The 18,431-nt window shown below is 33.7% G+C and overlaps 4 protein-coding genes and 1 non-coding gene across 11 annotated transcripts; 3 read left to right on the forward strand and 2 right to left on the reverse strand.

Moving 5' to 3' along the window:
• Positions 1-63: 63 nt before the first annotated feature.
• Positions 64-4,321, reverse strand: LOC104742358 (putative 3,4-dihydroxy-2-butanone kinase). Of its 4 annotated transcripts, none has more exons than XM_087485869.1 (20): positions 4,071-4,321; positions 3,838-3,911; positions 3,683-3,746; positions 3,489-3,601; positions 3,363-3,409; positions 3,184-3,255; positions 3,020-3,110; positions 2,663-2,836; positions 2,469-2,552; positions 2,269-2,324; positions 2,011-2,141; positions 1,844-1,936; positions 1,680-1,741; positions 1,412-1,555; positions 1,281-1,324; positions 1,098-1,181; positions 924-997; positions 725-837; positions 539-634; positions 64-417 (listed from the first exon to the last, which is right to left on the reverse strand). In XM_087485869.1, exons 7-20 carry the CDS (start codon positions 3,092-3,094, stop codon positions 292-294), a joined length of 1,356 nt encoding a protein of 451 aa, XP_087341995.1. In that variant the 5' UTR covers positions 3,095-3,110; positions 3,184-3,255; positions 3,363-3,409; positions 3,489-3,601; positions 3,683-3,746; positions 3,838-3,911; positions 4,071-4,321; the 3' UTR covers positions 64-291. The 4 variants fall into 4 exon arrangements, with proteins under 4 accessions (XP_087341995.1, XP_087341996.1, XP_087341994.1 ...); XM_087485870.1 differs by having other exon boundaries at positions 2,663-2,841; positions 4,071-4,263; XM_087485868.1 differs by lacking the exon at positions 3,020-3,110 and having other exon boundaries at positions 4,071-4,263.
• Positions 4,322-4,454: 133 nt separating this feature from the next.
• LOC104742361 (uncharacterized) lies at positions 4,455-6,052 on the forward strand. The gene is made up of 4 exons (XM_087483587.1): positions 4,455-4,735; positions 4,910-4,992; positions 5,617-5,672; positions 5,758-6,052. The coding sequence occupies exons 1-4, from the start codon at positions 4,564-4,566 to the stop codon at positions 5,837-5,839; spliced, it is 393 nt and encodes a 130-aa protein (XP_087339713.1). The 5' UTR covers positions 4,455-4,563; the 3' UTR covers positions 5,840-6,052.
• Positions 6,053-6,147: 95 nt separating this feature from the next.
• On the reverse strand, positions 6,148-12,833 carry LOC104742359 (UV-B-induced protein At3g17800, chloroplastic). 4 transcript variants are annotated; one of them, XM_087483585.1, is made up of 8 exons: positions 12,464-12,833; positions 12,316-12,382; positions 11,899-11,999; positions 11,642-11,810; positions 11,130-11,230; positions 7,724-7,908; positions 7,236-7,543; positions 6,148-7,136 (listed from the first exon to the last, which is right to left on the reverse strand). In XM_087483585.1, the coding sequence occupies exons 6-8, from the start codon at positions 7,856-7,858 to the stop codon at positions 6,293-6,295; spliced, it is 1,287 nt and encodes a 428-aa protein (XP_087339711.1). In that variant the 5' UTR covers positions 7,859-7,908; positions 11,130-11,230; positions 11,642-11,810; positions 11,899-11,999; positions 12,316-12,382; positions 12,464-12,833; the 3' UTR covers positions 6,148-6,292. The 4 variants fall into 4 exon arrangements, with proteins under 4 accessions (XP_087339711.1, XP_087339712.1, XP_087339709.1 ...); XM_087483586.1 differs by having other exon boundaries at positions 12,316-12,372; positions 12,464-12,602; XM_087483583.1 differs by lacking the exon at positions 11,642-11,810.
• Positions 12,834-13,138: 305 nt separating this feature from the next.
• On the forward strand, positions 13,139-13,249 carry LOC147928711 (small nucleolar RNA snoR113). Its single transcript, XR_015581201.1, has one exon. It is a non-coding gene; the product is annotated as a small nucleolar RNA snoR113 (small nucleolar RNA).
• A 2,769-nt stretch (positions 13,250-16,018) lies between these two features.
• LOC104742362 (uncharacterized) lies at positions 16,019-18,067 on the forward strand. Its single transcript, XM_010463365.3, has 5 exons — positions 16,019-16,210; positions 16,296-16,338; positions 16,426-16,755; positions 17,165-17,505; positions 17,635-18,067. The coding sequence occupies exons 1-5, from the start codon at positions 16,130-16,132 to the stop codon at positions 17,851-17,853; spliced, it is 1,014 nt and encodes a 337-aa protein (XP_010461667.2). The 5' UTR covers positions 16,019-16,129; the 3' UTR covers positions 17,854-18,067.
• Positions 18,068-18,431: the final 364 nt, after the last annotated feature.

Raw genomic sequence — 18,431 nt, forward strand, 5'->3', positions numbered from 1 at the left:
AACCAGCAAGCTTCTGATTAAACCACCATAAACAGATGATTGCTAAGCCAAATCAAGCCTCTGTTTAATAAAACTATCGATGTAATTATTTGCTCAATGTATGCAGAAAAAAATGTCATTCACTCAGTTGTATACAAACAGGGGAAGCATTTCACAAGAATCCCTTAGTAGTTTTCTACATAAACGGGTAAGAACTCAGAAACAATATATACATAGACGACAAAACCATAGGCAGAAATCAAATCAATAAAGCTCGATGAAACCTCTAACAGAGTAGTTCATCGGATCGGATCACAACCCCTGGCTCTTCTCCTTCACGGCCCTTGCAGCGGCGCTGTACCATGCAGCTGCAGCCATTGCGCCTGGATCAGGAATTGATGCAAGAATCTCAGCTGATACATAGCTAGATCTTCCGGCCTGTCCACCAATCCAATAATCCGTTACATCAGATGAACAAAAAACTTGACATCCAACTCATAACTGTGAGCTCAGTGATTGCAATATTGTAGCCAATTAACCGAGAGTCAATAAAGCCCACCTGTGCTTGCATATGAATGGTAGATTCAGCTCCTGTGGTTGCAGCTTCGGCAGACAGAACAAAAGCAGTAATAGGGTCCTCCCCAACACTCAGCTTCTGCTCACAATCAAAGCAAAGCTCGTTACAACTTGTTAAATTATAATCTCTGGTTTTTAAGAAAAAGGTAAACAACTATTGGCAAGTCACCTCCTCAAGGATTTTTGAAGCTGGGATGAGTGCATCTAACATCGTTCTGTAACCGGCAGTTGCTCCACCATATTTACTGACAGCAGAGATTGCTGCCTTGAGTGCATCAGACACTGATTTCAAGAATAAATCAGTAACATAGTAGGCGAACATGTGCCTTTTGGAATAGTTAACGACAATACAAGGAACGTTATCTTACAGTGTTTGGGAGTGGTTTCTGGCTGACCATTAGCTTTTAACTCCGCATATGCTGCCTTGCAGAGGAGATTGTAACTGGTTTCATATGAGACAGTGTCATGTCTTTATCAGTTAATGCAAAATGCATGATCAATCTTAGTGAAAGAAAATTGTCAAGTTAAGTGCGCTGATTTACATTATTCCACTAGTTCCCCCCATGACTCTTCTAATTGACGAACCAATCTCACTCACTGTTTCGGCAGCATCATTGAGTGGATAACTATAAGAACGAGAAAGAGAGGGTATAAATTGCAAGTAAATAATCAAACTAAACGGAGAAAAGAAGACGTAAAACGGTAATTAGCGTAAAGTGACTCACTAATTCTTCATGTCCTCCAGAATAGCAGTTGCGCCTCTGCACATCTATTAATGGTGGTGTGTGCATAAGATTTAAGAAACGCGTAAATGCAAAACTTTATGTTGTACAGACATTTGAACAACAGGACTTACTGTTGATCCACAGTCCCCATCACCTACTTTTCCATCCCATTCGTTCAAACTATCCTTTAGATTGATGACTACAGTTGCTGCTGCTTCAATAGCTGCCTCAAGAACTTGCCCTTGTTGACTAAGCTCTTGTGGTCGGCTTGGAGACTAAAAATAGCAAAACAAGTTAGCATGATCGCCTGGCAAGTTCTCATGAATACTTACAGGTTATCGCATCTCACTGAACCCCTTCTAAGCTGACTAATTGAATTTTTCCAAACCTAGTGCTTACCTCTTGGCTTTTCGTTGCTTGAAAGGGCAGTGGAACGGGGATCTTTTCTGGGGGGCGGTTCCCTATAAAGAGAAATATACAGAATGAAGAATTTACAAACTAATACAAGTTCCAAAGGAAATATCAGAGGAACAAGAAAGACAATATAACTACGTCTCACAGACCATTTGTGCCGACTGGCCAACTAGGAGCCTTGGTGGGAGCATCCAGACGCTCTAAAATTGACTGGTCTGCCTTCATGATTGATATCGAGAACCCTGAGAAGGGAGGGAGTGTGAGAGAAATAGCACAAAACCGGTAACTCTATATAGACACAACCAAAAACAGTCACCTGCCATATCAAGAGACGTCATAAATGATCCAGTATACACCCTATCAACGGCAAGCCCAAATTCCAATTGTAATTTTGGGACTGCTTTTCCAGCAGCAATCAAAAGTTCCATTAGAGGAGAACCACCTAAGCTGCAGAACAATAGGAAACTCAGATATAATTAAGCATAACTCATTATGCCATATGTCGGTAACTGGGTATCATAGATATAACATTGTTGTAACGGTGAAAATGAGAACTACACTGTTATAGGCTTACCCATTAACCATCAGAACTACACTGTTACCACGTGTAATTGGAACATAATTAGTCTCCTGCCGTTAGAAAGAATGCTTAGGCCAATGAATTAAACACAATAATGTACAATGTATTTTTTAACACTACTATTTTGGAGATAGTCAATAAGATGGTTATGGAATGGAGAAACTGCAGCAGAAAAACAAGAATAGTGTACATACTGGACTCAGAATCTGTTGAAGAACATGAGAAACTACAACTTCCACAGGTTGAATATCAACCACAGCAGCACCAGGCTCCCCATGCTGAAAGAAAGGTTCAAAATTAGCAAGAATAAAAGTCAAAATACAAGAAACAGAAATGTGCTCTCACTTTCCTATGGCATTATTAGAAAATATGAAGGGAAACAACATACAACTCCAAGCCCAAGTTCCATTTTCTCTGGACCCAAACGATCTGATGCAACTTGTCCTGGAAGCGTACAAACAGATAGTGCAACACCCATGGTCCCAACCATCTCAGATGCATGTTTTGCTTCCGCTGCAACTTCGGCTAGAGAAAGACCAGCAGCAGCCGCTGCTCCAGCGACCTATCCTTAAACCAAAACAATAAGAAAGGATGATAAGAAATATAAGTGCATAAGAGCCTGCCCCTTAGACATCACATAAAAGACAGTAACAAACAAAATGAGGATCGACTGCAAACGCTACTAAGAAATGTTAGCCTAGAGTGCAGATAAAGGGAAAAGAATATAGAAGGAGAACTGAGAAACCTTATGGACAAGAATTGTTCCCGCTAAACCTCTGCGTCCCGCTATGCCACGGGGGCGGGGGTAAAGCACAATCATCTCCAACAATCACAGTCTATAAAAGGGAACATGTCATTCTATCCACCAATGCTCTTACCAAATGGTAAACAAACAAATAGACAAGTTACCTCAATTTGGAAACCTTCAGTTTTTGCTTGCTCAGCTGCCAGGCCAAAGTTCAAGCGGTCACCAGTATAGTTCTATTAACAATAGTTAAAGGAGAAACTAGATCAGCCAAAGAGATTGAGGGATAGTCTTTCAAAAGATATTGTATATATAAGCATATGTCTAGCCATATTTTAAATACCGTGATAACCAGAGGCATCCTTTTGGACCAGTTACAGCTCGAATCCCCTGGAATTAGACAAAGATCCATCATTCACTAGAAACACTGAAGAGAAGACAAAGAAGATACATGGGAAGAGTAACTTACAGCTAGGATGGAATCAACAGGTGGTGAAGCAAAAACATCTCCACAAATAGCAGCTGTGAGCATTCCTTCTCCAACATAGCCAGCTTGTGCTGGTTCATGCCCACTTCCCCCTCCTGTTTCATCATTGCTCCCATAAACACGGATATAAAACGTCAATCAAAACATAAATTACGTTTGGAAAAGAAAACTCCAACCTGATATAACAGCAACCTTGTCATAGTTCGCAGCCGAGACATCAGCCCGTAGTACAACTTTGATCTGTAAATTCATCAGACTAAGCCTGAGGGTTCCCACAAACATGGTAAGAATATATATATATTTTTTTTTTGGAGATTTTATTTTATAGAACCTCGGGAAGACCATCCAAATACTGAAGTCCAGGATAAGTTTCAACAAGACCCTCGATGAACTCGGTTACAACATCTGCAAAATTGCACAATAACGAGAAATATACATTTTTAAGTTCATCCTATCTCTAGCGAATTGATATGTCCAGATCATGAAACTACCATATGAGATTAAATAAAAACAGAGAGCTCGAAACACAAAAGAAGAAGGAGAGACGAGGGATCAATCACGAACCGTTGGGGTTGTTGATGAATTTTTTAGCCGGAGGAACCATAGTGTTAGCTTTAATTGAGATCGAATAAGATTAAACTCACAAGGAGACGAGAAAAATCGAGACTTTGATAGTCAACAATGGCAGAAAAGAGGAGAAAGTAAAGAAGTAGAAGAAGAAGTGAGAGTGAGAGTATTTTTGTATTTGTTCTTCCGTAGAAGAAGGGAAGACAACCAAAAAGTCAAAATACCCAACTTTTAAACCGAAATAAACCGGTTATAATTAAAACATGGTTCAAGCAATTAAACCGGTATATGGAGATAATTGGGCCGAAGTTGAGAGCCCATCAAAAACTTAATTAGTAAGTAAAAAAAAAAAGAAGCTTCGTAGGCACGTGGAGCACGGACACGGTTCGTCTATAATAATAATAATAATTATTCTTCGTCGACCCTTACACGAAAGAGATTAAGAGAGAGAGAGAGAGAAAGATCTAGAAGAGAAGACGAAGAAAGAAGAATGGCGTTGCAATGGCTGATTCTGTCGTATGTGGTGGCGGCCGAAGTTGTAATCACCCTCATGTTGACTCTACCTTACCCTATGCTTATTAAGAAACGTGTCGTTCAACTTGTTTCATTGATTCTCCAACCTGCTGCTTCCATCGTCGCCTTCGCCGGGTTTCAGCTCCTCGGTAACCTTTCTTCTCTCTTTATCTAGCTTTCATCCGATTTCTCTAATTCGTAATCGAATTTTGTGTTAATTTTAGTTAGGGTTTTTGAGCCGCGAGTGATTCTGTGGGTTAGGGTATACCTTTTTTTGCTTATTTCGTTTTTTTTTTTTTTTTTTTTTAATGATTTCCTTTCAGATTTATACTGGAAGGCTGAGCATAGACTTTCTTGTTCATCTGAGGTATGCACTGCTACGGAACGGGATCGCTCCGAGAAATCTGTAAGTCTCCATTCCAAATCCGTTGTTGTTGGCTTTATATATATAACCTTAGTCTTTTGATTGTTCTGTAGCTGAGTTCTATGTTTTATGAATCTTTTTTGATTAGTAAAAATTGTTAGGTTTGTGAGTTTCATCCTGACTAGTTTTGCTAGATCAATATTTGTAACTTAAACATCTGAGAATTGGCTTTCATTATTTAAGGATGTTGTATAAATTAGATTTTAGTGTATCAACGATTGAACAACTTAACATTATCTCACTTCCTTCCCAGTGTTAATTGCATCTTTTTTTTTTAACGTTTCGATCACCTATATCGGTGTACTGACTCATATCTTTGTAAATCATAGCTCTAGCTACTGTCAAATAGCAAAACATGAGTTTGTCTTTTTAGCATTATGGTTCTTCAGTTTATACAATGTTCTTGTGAATCTATTGGCAATTGATTCTTGGTGAAGCTTCCTCACCACTTAGTTGATTCTTGGTTCGCAGTTACTTTTTGATCTGCAGTTGCAAGTTTGCCAGAATCTATTGCTCATATTGAAAATTGAACTCTCTGATAATTAGTTTCTTATCTTGCCCTGAAAATGTCTCAGCTTGCTTACTAATGATTTGTATGTACTGCAGATCTACAAGGCTCAGAGGAATGTGGTTCTGTGCGCTGCAGGAATTCTTCTCTACTGGTAACTTCTTCATCAGCTATTAACTGTCTATACACACACACGAGGTTTTGCGTTACTCACTGGTATCTATTGTGTTCATTGACAGGTGCATTTACCGCATCTGCAAGTTCAACAAAGATCTGGAGCTCTTGGAGGCAGAGGCGAAGAAGAGATCCAAGGAAGAGTAATAATAATCTTCACGAGTATAGGGAGTTGGTTCCACAAAACCATTATATAAGTAAAGGTTTTCTTTTTTAATTGCAATTTTTACATTCAAATATTACTGAACCTGAACGAAACTATGAGTAGTATCGTGAATAGCCTTGCACACGATATGTATATCATCAGCGTCTATTTCTTTCTGCTTCTTTGATCTATATTTCAAGAACAGCCTTCATTTATCCTCGTGTCAAGAATTATCATGCACAACCGAACATATTGATCATGAACTTTGCAAAATGCTGTCAGGAACGGTAAATGAGAACAATAACACAAATTGATCGCGAATGTATCATTACCAATAAAATGGGTATTGATAAACTCAATTTCTACGGCAACAAATATTAGTTGGTCAGTTCACAGTTGCATATATTACAAAGAACAAATCCCCAAACTCTCTCAAAGAATGTGGCACATACGTTTCAGTTCAATACGAAGTGATACCTTGAATCTACATGACTCTCCACGTCCCAGAGGAAAGATCCAAAGGTCACAGCCTCCAACACAAGCCTCCTCAATCCCTTGAAGCTGATCTTGATATGCTCATCCTTGGACGAATCAATTGTGCCTTGTGGCGTTATCAATATCTCTGGCCTCCCAAACAATGCTTCTGTATGCTTCTCAATTATCCCAACCGCTTCTCTTGATCTTATCGTCGCATACCTTTGGAGGGTTTCTCCGTCAAAGGACATAACATATGTCTTCAAACGGGATTGATTCATTTCGCTGCTAAAGCCACCACTCGCATTGATCCCTCCCACAAATGAACCAACCTCTTGGTTTGAGGATACAGCCTGATAGGTTTCTTCTGCTTCTTCATAGAAGCTTCTCTCTGTTTCTCGGCCTGCTTGCTCAATGCTAGTCTCACCTTCATACGAACCACCTGGAAGAATCCTCATCGTCTTCTCGAGCTGAAACCTTTGGTCAATCCGCTTCAGGAAATACCCATACATCACTGAAGCAGCATAAACCTGTCCAACTCCAAGTTTGCTAATCTGCGCAACCGCTGTCAGATCATCAGTGCGGTTTTTAAGGATGATGGAAAGATGATTCTGAATCATCTCATAAACCTCAGGGGAGTGAAGTCTCTCAAGTTCCCCATCTAGAGTCGGCCAAGTATCAACTCGACCAGACGGATCAGCAGATGATGAGGTTATGGATGGTACAAGTGAAACATTAGCGTCCATGAACTTCTGAACCACTAGAGCATACAAAATCTCTTCCAAAGCCCTTTTCCTCTCTTTCTCCTTAATTTCAGCAATCCTCCTAAACACCCCCACCCAAGAAACAAATCTAATTCAAAATCCAAAACCTAAAAGTAGCAGTAGAAATGTTAATTAAAAATATCGTCATGTAGTGACAAACCTGTAGAGAACAATGTCAGTTCCAGGTACAGAGGAATCATCATCCCTGATCTGTTCCTCAGCGTCTCGATCGATTTGGAGCTGTTCAAGTTGCTGTTCAACAGCAGCTGGAACAAGATGAGGATGGCTCACTAGTATCTGTGACAGAAACTGCCCAACAGGAGACTTCAACTGAAGTGGCGCGATTGAATCTGTAGAAGCATCACCACCAGAAGCTGAAGCTGAAGCTTTAACCACAAAACTCCTCCGAGAGTTAACATAACTTGTTCGGCTTTGCAACGGTCTCGAGAATTTAAGAGAAGAGTTGCTCTGCATGCATATATAATCAAAGCCAATTATTACATATATGAGACATTGTCACAAAGAACCCAAAAGTTCCGATTTTTTCGACACAGAATCAAAAATCACAAACAAACATGAAAAAGCTAAACCAAATTGATTCTCTGGGTTTGAGAGAATCAAAAGCAGTATAAAGAAGAAGTCACATACTCTGAGACGAAATTGAGGTCCGGAGCCGACGAATCGCATGAAGCCAGGACAGTTGGGTGTTAAAACTACCGACCTTTCGGACGATTGACGTAGTAAGACGGAAGATTGAACCAAATTCGGTGCCACGGCGTCCATGATTACCCTCGCAGAGAAGCAAAGATCGGAGAGAAAGGAAGAAGAGAAACCTAGAAAGAAAGAATGTTTGAGAAAAGTTGTCGAAACTGGTGACAAAGACCGGTTAGTGGATGGTTTAGGCTTCTTATCTCTTCCAACTTTTTATACCACTCACGATTTTTTTTTGGATAATCAAGCCAATAACAAATATTTGTAAAAACAAATTACAAATATTGTTACAATAATAATCAAGCCAATTTTTTTTTAATTAAAAAATATTTGTAATTTTTTTTAAAAAATAACGAAATAAAATATATTAATAAGTGGGTGCAAATGGTTGCACTAAATTAATAAGTTGAAAGAGTTGGAAAAATATTCAACTCACTTTTTACCATTAGAGATGAATAAGTTGAAAGAGTTGAACAAACTTATTCAGCCTCTTCAACTTAAAAAGTTGGAAAAGTGAACAAATTACAAATAAAAAATGTTCAACCCATTCATCTACTATTTTGTAGATAAAAGCTGCAAATGGTTGCTTAAAATTGAAAAAAAGAGTTAAACAAAATTGAGTTGGAAAATATTCAACTCATTCATCTCTAAAATAGTGGTTGAACAAGTTGAACATTTTTGCTGTAGGATTAATTTATTTTTTCAACTTTTTAGGTTGGATGGGTTGTATAGATTTTTCCAACTTCTTCAACCTCTTCCAATCAAATGGTGAAACTTAGTTGAATAATTTTTTTCAACTCCTTCAACATTTTCAATTGTGCAACCAATTGCACCCAAAAAGTTGAAATGATGTTCAACTCTTTTTTTTTTTTCAACTTAAATTTTTCCAACCGTTCAATCTTATACAACCATTTGCATCCATAGTATATTGGTCCGATTGATATAGATATTGTTTTTGCAAGATTATCACTTTTAGAAAGAAGAAAATGAAGCTGATTTTTATAAAAATTTGGACATTTCTCATACCAAATTATTTTTTTTTCCTCAAAATACTATTGTTAGTTTTCTTTTTCAAAATACAAGTAAATATTATTTTACAAAATACCAAAAAGCTGAAACTAAATTTTAAACATTCAAAACTAACTCATAAAAACTAAACTTTAAACTCAAAATAACTCAACAAAAACCCAAAATTTTTAACTATAAACTGTTAAAAATCATTTTTATTGGCTTTGATTGGTGAACACAATTAAAGTTGCACCACTTGTACATGTTTGATTTTTTACTAATCACAAAAGTGTTACTAAAAATTTTATTAAAAAATTTACTCTCAATTTTTTGGTACAACTTTCATATACAACTTTACTTTTCTGTACATCTTTGGGTACGTTGACCAATTGCTTGTGGTAATTTTGGATTAAAAAAATTGACAGGATATTTTTTGGAAAACGATTTATTGTAATAATTTATGATATTTCTCTATAAACAATTTGTATAATTTATTTTTTGATAATACACTAGATAAAGTCCGCGTTATTACGCGAGTAAAAATTAGAAAAAATTATTGAGAATAATTAAGTAATAATATACTTGTTTTTAGATTTTATCTTATAATATTTTAATATTGAATATGAACCTCTCATATTTTATTTTAATACTCTCAGTTTATTATATAAGAGTTTTAAGGCTTTTTTGCTCTATTTTATAATATTTTGATTTTCTCAACCTTCTATATACAATTTTTATTAGTTATGACTTTATGAACTATGCAATATATTTTTCTATTGATTGAAGTTTTATAAATGACATAATATTTATTATTTATTAATCTTTGTGCTTTTATCCAAAAACTCTTATAGCACAAGAAGTACCATTTAAATATGTATACGATCATAATAAACCAAATTTTATGTTTAATTACACATTTCATATTAATGCATAGAACTAAATATTTTTATCAAACACAATTAATACATCATATCAAATCTACATTTTAGTAAGAATTAAAAATACATATAAAAAACGAAATAAATTCGCAAAAAAACTGAATCAACATTATTTAGGATATATTTGTTATGTTGATATCTCATAAGTACTAATTTTACCTCATGTCATAATCAATTTTAAATGAGTGAAATTTATAAAATAAAAACATATATAAAGATATAGAGACATTCACATCAAATAACCGGAGATTCATTCCTATAAATTATAATTGATTTTAAATTATCTTTTGTTTTAACATATGCATTACAAAAATACATATGTTGAAATTATAAAATCAAACATAAAAAATGACTAATATTCTTAAATGAATTTGTTTAAAATTATACATATTAATATTTGAAAAAAAATTCAATCTAAAATAAATTTTATCGTTAGATATTCAGTTTAATAATCACATTTATATATCAATTTCATCGTAAAACCATAATTCATTTTTTCATGGATTAGAGTTAAAATTTTAATTATAAAATAATGTGAACATCATATGAGATAATATGTATGTAGTTGGTATTTTAAATTTAACAATAAAAATAATCAGTAAGAAAATCTATTAACATCCACAAAGTTTTTGGAAATCCAAAAATATCCTAAATATTATGCTTCTACATGTCATAATTTCATAAATAATACTTTTGTCAATTTTCATCAATTAACCAAAAATCCGTTCCTACAAACTCATTTTTTCTATATTTTTTTCAGGTTTCTCATATTACTACATGCATTAAGATCTTTAAAATAAAATATGTAAAACTATATTAATATACATCATGTATTGCAATTTTGTCAAATTTTATTGAGAACACACATATAATATAATTAACATACAATGAAAAATATATTGATTTTTTAGTTTTACTTTTCGATTTAGAGAAATAATATTTTTAAAATATAAACATGTAAAATTCTGTAAATATAATTAGTTGTTCTACTACGTTTATTAAACAAAAAAAATTGACACATGTCAACATCTAATCAATATATTTGACACATGTCACAATTTTGTTATTAAATGCATCTTTAAAGGGGCAACTATTTTTGGTGTTCTTAGACTAAATATATTATGAAAATAATGTAAGATCAATAGTTAAGATCTTTTGTTAAAAAGTTAGTTATTGGGAGAACATGTTTAAAATCATAAGATTTAATAATATAATATTCTTAAACATATTACTATTTTAAAAACTTATAAAAGAACATTTAAATTTCAAACTTATAAAACTTTTACTAAAATTCAAAATACAATACCAAATTTTTATGAAACAACAAAATATTGTAAATAAAATTTAAAAAAAACCAAACAAACATATTACTTAATTACCAAACAAACCAAACAAACCTTCTCCTTTGAAAACATGACCAAGATGTCCACCACAACCGGCGTTGAACTTTGTGGTTGATTTATAAAGAGGAGCTTTGCATCCCGCACAACCGTAGGACCTAATAGTAACAGATAAAACTAAGCCAGAACTAATAGTAACAGATAAAACTAAGACAGGACCTAATACATTCTCAGACTCAAGTTGTGAGAAAGCTTCACCAAGAACCAATTGCCAACAGAGTCACAAGAACATTGTATAAAACTGAAGAACCATGAATGCTATAAAGACAATCTCATGTTTTGCTATATTGACAATAGCTAGAGCTATGATTTACAAAGATGCGAGTGAGTACATTGATAGGTGATCGAGTCCTTAAAAAAAAGGTGCAATTAACACTGGGAAGGAAGTGGGATATTGTTATGTTGTTCAATCGTTGATAAACAAAAAAACATTGTAAATAAAATTAAAAAAAAAAAACCAAACAAACGATTTTGGTTTGAGTGTTTTGGTTTGATGGAAATTTAATTACCAGGAAAGAGCATGAGGATCATCATCTGAAGGTGCAGGGGGAAGGAAGACGTCCTTGTCGACAATGATATCTTTTAAGAGATGTTTATACTGACGGTGATGAAGGTTGAAAAAGCCATGTTGGCTAACTTTCAAGAGTTTCTTAGCAAACACATACAATTAGCCATGGCCTAAAATCAAATCAAGAAATAACCACACTCTATCTATCTTTCTTAAAGAAACAAAGAGGAGGAGAGTGAGAAAGATGAGAGAGCTCACATCTTCTTTCTGACATCGACCTGTTTCTCCTTCTTCTCATACTCTTGTTTAATCTTCTTCTTCTCTGCTTCAACTAGCTGCAACTTCTCAATATTGAATTCCTGTAACATCAACCACATGTAATCCACATTACCACACAGAGTATTTCTGACTTTTTAGACTTTTTAGCAAAGATGTGGTTGATGTTCAACCTCAAAACAACTCATCAAAAAAGTTTCAGACTTTTTAGCAAAGATGTTCAAAGGTTCTTTTTTTGCATTTTGCTCATAAGTAACAACATCACTCCAAGTCGAAATCAATCAAAGCAACAAAACTTAGCTATATATAAGAATCAATCTCATGGTACTTAGGAAACAAAAAATTACGAAACTGCTACAAATCTAAGCAAAGAAAAAGATTAAAGGTGTAGTCGCTTACTTGCTTAAAGGTGTGGTCGCTCACATACTCCAACTACGATCCGATCCCTGGCCAGCTCTGGAGCCGCCTGATTTATATTTCCCACCACAACAGTTCAATAAACTAGTTCGATTCTCAATTAATCAAAGAAAATTAAAACCCAATTTACCTTAAGGAACATTCGATGCCCATCGTGTCATCGATCAAACGTTCCGCCGAGAACGATAGAACCGAACGAATTCGCCGGAGACAACTTCGACTCTTCCGCAGTCGCCATATTTTCTCCTTTGCAAAAAAATCAGGCGGTTGAAAAATGAAAAATCTCGGTTGAAAAAAATTGAAACAAAGTCTCGGTTGAAAAAAAAAATCTTTCCAATCCGCGAAAAACACGTCACACAAGATCAAACCCAAACCCAACAACAGTTCTTAATTAAGATCAATGAACCTGATGTTAAGTCCACTATTCCATTATTTTCATTTTTAAAAGACCTAAGAACACACACAGTGGGAAGTTGGGTCACATAGTAAGTTAGTAACTCAAAATATTTCCTAAGGCCCATTAATTAAATGGCCGACTAACACTTCAGAAAACATATATAGCCCAGCAAAATAATTAGGGTTTTTGGCGTCTCGCTCATCTAAGAGTTTGTCAAGAAAATATCGTCGTCTCCATCTGATTTTCGTGCAGCGTTTTTGACTTCTTTTTTATTCTTATAAAGTATTTCAGTTTAACAATCGTCTTAAGCCCATTTGTCATCTGTGATTTTGTAATTTCTGAGGTAAACGTATAGGTTGGTTTTGAGTTCGTCTTTGTTTGTTTTTTTTTTTTAAATTAAAAAAACGGTGGCGATGATGAAAAAAAGGCCGGACTTACAGCTGCTACGAGCACCCTGAAAAAAAGTGTGGTGGGTAGTAGAATGATGCTAAAGTTTCCAAAGGTTATAAGCTGAGCCTCCTTTTTTCCCCAAAATCCTCAACCCAATCTTCACTGTTTTGCCAAAGCTAAAAACGCTTCTGTTCCCAAACTAAATAGTATAAAATTGTAAACACCATTAAACATCACGAGACTTTAATTTCCTTACAAATTTATGGTTTTTTTATGAAATAATTATTGAAATTGATTTTGTCCAGAGATTTGTTGACCAAAAAAACAATTTGTTTGCATAAATAAACAGAAACTAGATTTGGATTTGGATCCATGCTCTAACAAGGTTTGAAATACATTTCATCATTTTAAAATATTATATATTTAATTGTTTATTATATTATTTGCATGTAATTTATGTAAACAATTTTTATGTTAAATATCACTCATGTAATTTAAATCTATTATGTATGTTTTATTGGGGTTATTAGGTTGAGATTTGAATAGAGTTTTAAAGATTTTAAATGTTATGTATAATTTGTTGTTATTTGATCTAAGATTTTGTTAAATTATATTAAAGTTTAGTGTTATTAGTTTGTAATTTGTAAAAAATCATTTAAAATCTTAACAAATCTAAATTATTGGATTCAGATTTTTATAAAGTCATTAAAATTTTGTGTTATTCAATTAAAACAAATGAATCTATGATTGTTAATGAGTTCAATTATTATGTTATTGGTTCATGATTTTAGACACTTTCTTTACAAAATAAATTCATGAAAAATATCATAAAAATACAGGGATTGTTTGGAGGACTTTACAAGATTTTAGAAAACTAATCAACAAAACTCTCTAGCAACCTTTAACAATCTTTTACTTATTCACTTTTAATGATTTTGTTGAACTCTTTAAAAATCTTCATCAATCTCAAACCAATACCACCCTCTTATATTGTTAATTTTAACTCATGCTAGAGTATATAAAATTATGAGAAATACTTAGGTTCACTCCTAGGTGAACCTTCTTGTTCACTTCTTCTTTTTCAACCAATCAGAATTTTTTCTACATTATCTTGTTTAAAAAAAATAAATCAAAATTAAATTAAAAAGCAATACATATTAAAGAAACAAATTCTGTATAAATTTTTTTAAGGAAAGTTAAATATTGGCTTGGTTTGGATTTTACAATTAGAATGAAATGATGTATCGGTTTGGGTTTACAAATAAGGTGATTAGGGTTTAGATATTCTATAATTCAAACAAGATTATATGTCGGTTTGGGTTTACAAATGAAGTGGTTAGGGTTTAGATTTTACAATTAAAACAAAATTATATGTCGGTTTGGGTTTACAAATGAGATAGTTAGGGTTTAGATTTTATAAGTAGAACGAAATTATATGTCGGTTTGGGTTTACAAATGAGATGGTTAGGGTTTAGATTTTTCAATTAGAAGGAAATTATATGTCGGTTTGGGTTTACAAATGAGATGGTTATGGTTTAGATTTTACAATTAGAATGAAATTATATATCGGTTTAGGTTTACAAATGAGATGGTTATGGTTTAGATTTTACAATTAGAATGAAATTATATATCGGTTTGGGTTTATAAATAAACGGTTTAAATTTTTAATTTTATAATAATGTATACAAATTTTGTTTCCTTATTTTATAAGGAGGTGAATAAATAGGTTATTAAATGTATCATGAGATGTCATATTCTCATTGGCTAAAATAAGGAGAAGTGAACAAATGGGTTCATTTAGGAGTGAACCCAAGAATTGTTCTAAAATTATTAACCCGTGATAGAATGTGTCTAGCAGGTTCCGTGCTAGAGAATATAAAAATTTAATCCGTACTAGAGTATATAAATATTAAATTTAAAATATAAATAACAAAATTTCAATCCGTGTTCTAGCACAGGTCCTAGTTTTTATTGAACATTATGATTTATTAATAAAATCTGTAGAAAATAAATTTGTAATATTGTGTTTAAAAATCTTTAGAAACACTTTATATAGGACTAAAATCTTCCGAAAATACAGTTTGGAATATCAATGATTTTATTTGTTACCATTAATAAATCAATTATCAATTTGGAATATTTCTAATTAAGGTTGCATCCAATATTTAGGTGTAACCGATTAATATATGAATTAATCTATAACATATTTATAACCTATTTGTAACCATTTAAATTAATATATGAATATATGACCTATTTGTATTAATCTATAACATATTTGTATCTATGATTAATATATGAATTAATATATAACCTATTTGTAACCATTTGTAACTAATTATTCAAAATATAAAGTCTACAAAAACTATGTTGTGTACTTTTCTTTTTAATTGTTACCATTGATATATTAATTATCAATTTGAAATATTCCTAATTAAGGTTGCACCCAATATTTAGGTGTAACCGATTAATATATGAATTAATCTATAACATATTTATAACTTATTTGTAAATATTTGTAATCATTTATTAAAAATGTAAAGTGTACAAAAACTATGTTGTGTACTTCCCTTTTTAATTGTTACCATTAATATATCAATTACCAATTTGCAATATTCCTAATTAAAGTTGCATCTAATATTTAGATGTAACCGATTAGTATATGAATTAATATATAACTTATTTGTAACTATTTATTAAAAATATAAATTTATAAAAACTATGTTGTATACTTTCTTTTTATTAAAAAAGGGATTTGATCAAAAATCAAAACTATTGTTTATATAAAATGTTTATAGCTGTGTATACAAAATAAACAGTGAAAAAGAACCAGCGAAAAAGAAAATTGAATAAAAATTCGAATAAGTTATAATAATATTTAAATTTGAGTGAGTAAAAAAAGAGAACTGAAAGTGAAGAGATATATTTGTTGGTGGGCAGGTTTTTTAAGAGTGGGTTTAAGCAGCTGTTGACAAGAAGAAGAAAGAACACAAAAACCCTAACGAAAAAATGGAATCGAAAGCTATTTGCTTAGGGTTTCTTCCTCCAAGACTTGACTTTTCATCTCCACATTTACTCTCTAATCCTTTTGTAAGTCAAATTTTGCATTTTTCAATTTCATTTCTCCTAAAACCTTATCCTAAAATTTGTCAATTTCTCTTCATTTCTCTACTAGGGTTTATCCACATTTGCAAAGCGTCAAAGACTTGATTCCAGACGTAAGTATCTATCTATCTAAACAAACCGACTTTTGATTCACCCAACATGTAGCAAAAAGACTGATCCTTTTGTCTTTGTTGATTCAGAAACCCTTGTTTGGAACAGACCGCAATTGAGCCGAGGTCGTGTACTGTTGTGTTCTTCTAATGCTGAATCAAGGCCTGAAAAGAAGCAATTCGAAAAGAGTAACTATGCTCGAGCTGAGCTGTTCCGTGGGAAATCAGGTTCTGTTTCTTTCAACGGCCTAACCCATCAGCTGGTTGAAGAAAGCAAGCTTGTTTCAGCTCCGTTCCAAGAAGAGAAAGGTTCTTTCTTGTGGCTTTTGGCTCCTGTTGTCTTGATTGCTTCATTGATTCTTCCACAGTTCTTTCTTACTGGTGCCATCGAAGCTACTTTCAAAAACGACACTGTTGCTGGTAAGTTAATATTTCGCTCTGACTGCTTTTATGCTCTGTTGTTTTAAATTTATCAATCATCTTTCAAGTGTTAACTTTTTATGCATCCTTAGGGACAAATAGAGTAGGTTCTATCTTAATGGTGTTACATCTGCTAACCGGTCATGTCTAAGTGTAGGCTTCTCTTAAATTTTATCTGTTTTGATAGGTTTTGAATTTGTATTCTGATGTGCACTAATAGAATCCTTTTGTTGATCTTGTATTGTCCATTACAATGAAAAAGACATGACCAAACCTTAAGAAAGAACCATAAGTATCCAGGAGTTTCATTTAAGAGGCATCCCTTATGATCTGGCTCTCGTTTATTATGTGATACTCATTTTGATGCGCTCTTTTATCAGGTTAGTAAAATTGTACTTTTTTGTTGCAGAAATTGTTACTTCGTTTTGCTTGGAGACGGTGTTTTATGCTGGTCTTGCGATATTCCTGTCTGTGACTGATCGAGTGCAGAGGCCGTACTTAGACTTCAGCTCCAAGAGATGGGGTCTGATCACTGGACTGAGGGGATACCTTACGTCTGCATTCCTCACGATGGGTTTAAAAGTTGTAGTTCCTGTATTTGCTGTATATATGACTTGGCCAACTCTCGGAATAGATGCGTTGATCGCAGTGCTTCCTTTCTTAGTTGGCTGTGCTGTTCAACGAGGTTTTGAGGCTCGGCTTGAAAGACGTGGCTCATCATGTTGGCCCATTGTTCCAATAGTCTTTGAGGTAAACTTATACACTGATGTGGAACATTTTTGTCTTGTGTGAGAAACCCTTTTAGGCAATTAACAACAAGCATTGGACCATGATGTGATTAGTCTTGTTTTGAGTAACTATGGTTGTATGTAATGGCAGGTGTATAGGCTGTATCAGGTGACAAGAGCAGCGACTTTTGTTCAAAGGCTGATGTTTATGATGAAAGATGCGGCAACTACTCCAGAAATTACAGAGCGAGGAGTTGCGCTCGTTGGTTTGGTTGTGACTTTGCAATTTCTAGCTGTTATGTGTCTCTGGTCGTTTATCACTTTTCTTATGCGCCTCTTTCCTTCTAGACCTGTAGGTGAAAACTATTAAATCTCAGTGTTTAGTGATTGTTAGATGTGTAGCCAAATCCCATCTGTTTTGTTTTGTTTCTGTGTTCACTTCAGGAATAATGGGTTGTATTAAGTCTTTTGAGAGTAAGTTGATCTTGAGATATGTAATTGGCTGGAAATGTTGTAGAACAGTCGTACTAAGCATCAAGACTTGACGACATCTTATTGGGGACTTTACGTGACCCTTATCAAAATTTCCAATGTCTCTCTGTCTCTTACTATATGTTGTCTTCCTACAGCTCTCCAGTATTCGTTAAGTTCATTCTCAATCAAAGGAAAAAACGTTTTTGTTTTGATCCACAATTTTTGAAATTACTGCAGGTGATATCGTATGCTCAGCTAAATAGATTGGTTGACAGACTGTAATCAGATATATATACTCATAGAGAAATCCTAACTACTACTAGTGAGTTTGTCTGATCTTAAATGTTCAAAACATAAAGTACCCTGACACATCTTTTAGGTTCTTCTCAGCTTTTTTAGAATCTTTTGTATATGCACAAAAGTGAAATCGTAAGCTTATCCACGTGGAAGATGTGCGCCTCTGATAGGTGTCTT

The sequence above is a fragment of the Camelina sativa genome, chromosome 14, assembly GCF_030686135.1.
Source record: "Camelina sativa cultivar CO46 ecotype springtype chromosome 14, ASM3068613v1".
NCBI classification, from domain to species: domain Eukaryota; kingdom Viridiplantae; phylum Streptophyta; class Magnoliopsida; order Brassicales; family Brassicaceae; genus Camelina; species Camelina sativa.

Excerpts from the sequence above, each read along its gene's own strand:
- LOC104742358 (XM_087485868.1), bottom strand. Across the intron at positions 2,837-3,183 it reads CTGAAGGTTTCCAAATTGAG|GTCGCTGGAGCAGCGGCTGC; the intron begins GTAACTTGTCTA and ends GTTTAAGGATAG. Across the intron at positions 998-1,097 it reads GGGGGAACTAGTGGAATAAT|TTACAATCTCCTCTGCAAGG; the intron begins GTAAATCAGCGC and ends ATATGAAACCAG.
- LOC104742361 (XM_087483587.1), top strand. The coding sequence starts at position 4,564 with ATGGCGTTGCAATGGCTGATTCTGTCGTATGTGGTGGCGGCCGAAGTT. Across the intron at positions 4,736-4,909 it reads CGCCGGGTTTCAGCTCCTCG|ATTTATACTGGAAGGCTGAG; the intron begins GTAACCTTTCTT and ends ATTTCCTTTCAG. Across the intron at positions 4,993-5,616 it reads GGGATCGCTCCGAGAAATCT|ATCTACAAGGCTCAGAGGAA; the intron begins GTAAGTCTCCAT and ends TATGTACTGCAG.
- LOC104742359 (XM_087483583.1), bottom strand. Across the intron at positions 7,544-7,723 it reads GACCTCAATTTCGTCTCAGA|AGCAACTCTTCTCTTAAATT; the intron begins GTATGTGACTTC and ends ATATGCATGCAG. Across the intron at positions 7,137-7,235 it reads ACTGACATTGTTCTCTACAG|GAGGATTGCTGAAATTAAGG; the intron begins GTTTGTCACTAC and ends GGGGGTGTTTAG.
- LOC104742362 (XM_010463365.3), top strand. The coding sequence starts at position 16,130 with ATGGAATCGAAAGCTATTTGCTTAGGGTTTCTTCCTCCAAGACTTGAC. Across the intron at positions 16,339-16,425 it reads TCAAAGACTTGATTCCAGAC|AAACCCTTGTTTGGAACAGA; the intron begins GTAAGTATCTAT and ends TTGTTGATTCAG. Across the intron at positions 16,756-17,164 it reads CAAAAACGACACTGTTGCTG|AAATTGTTACTTCGTTTTGC; the intron begins GTAAGTTAATAT and ends TTTTTGTTGCAG.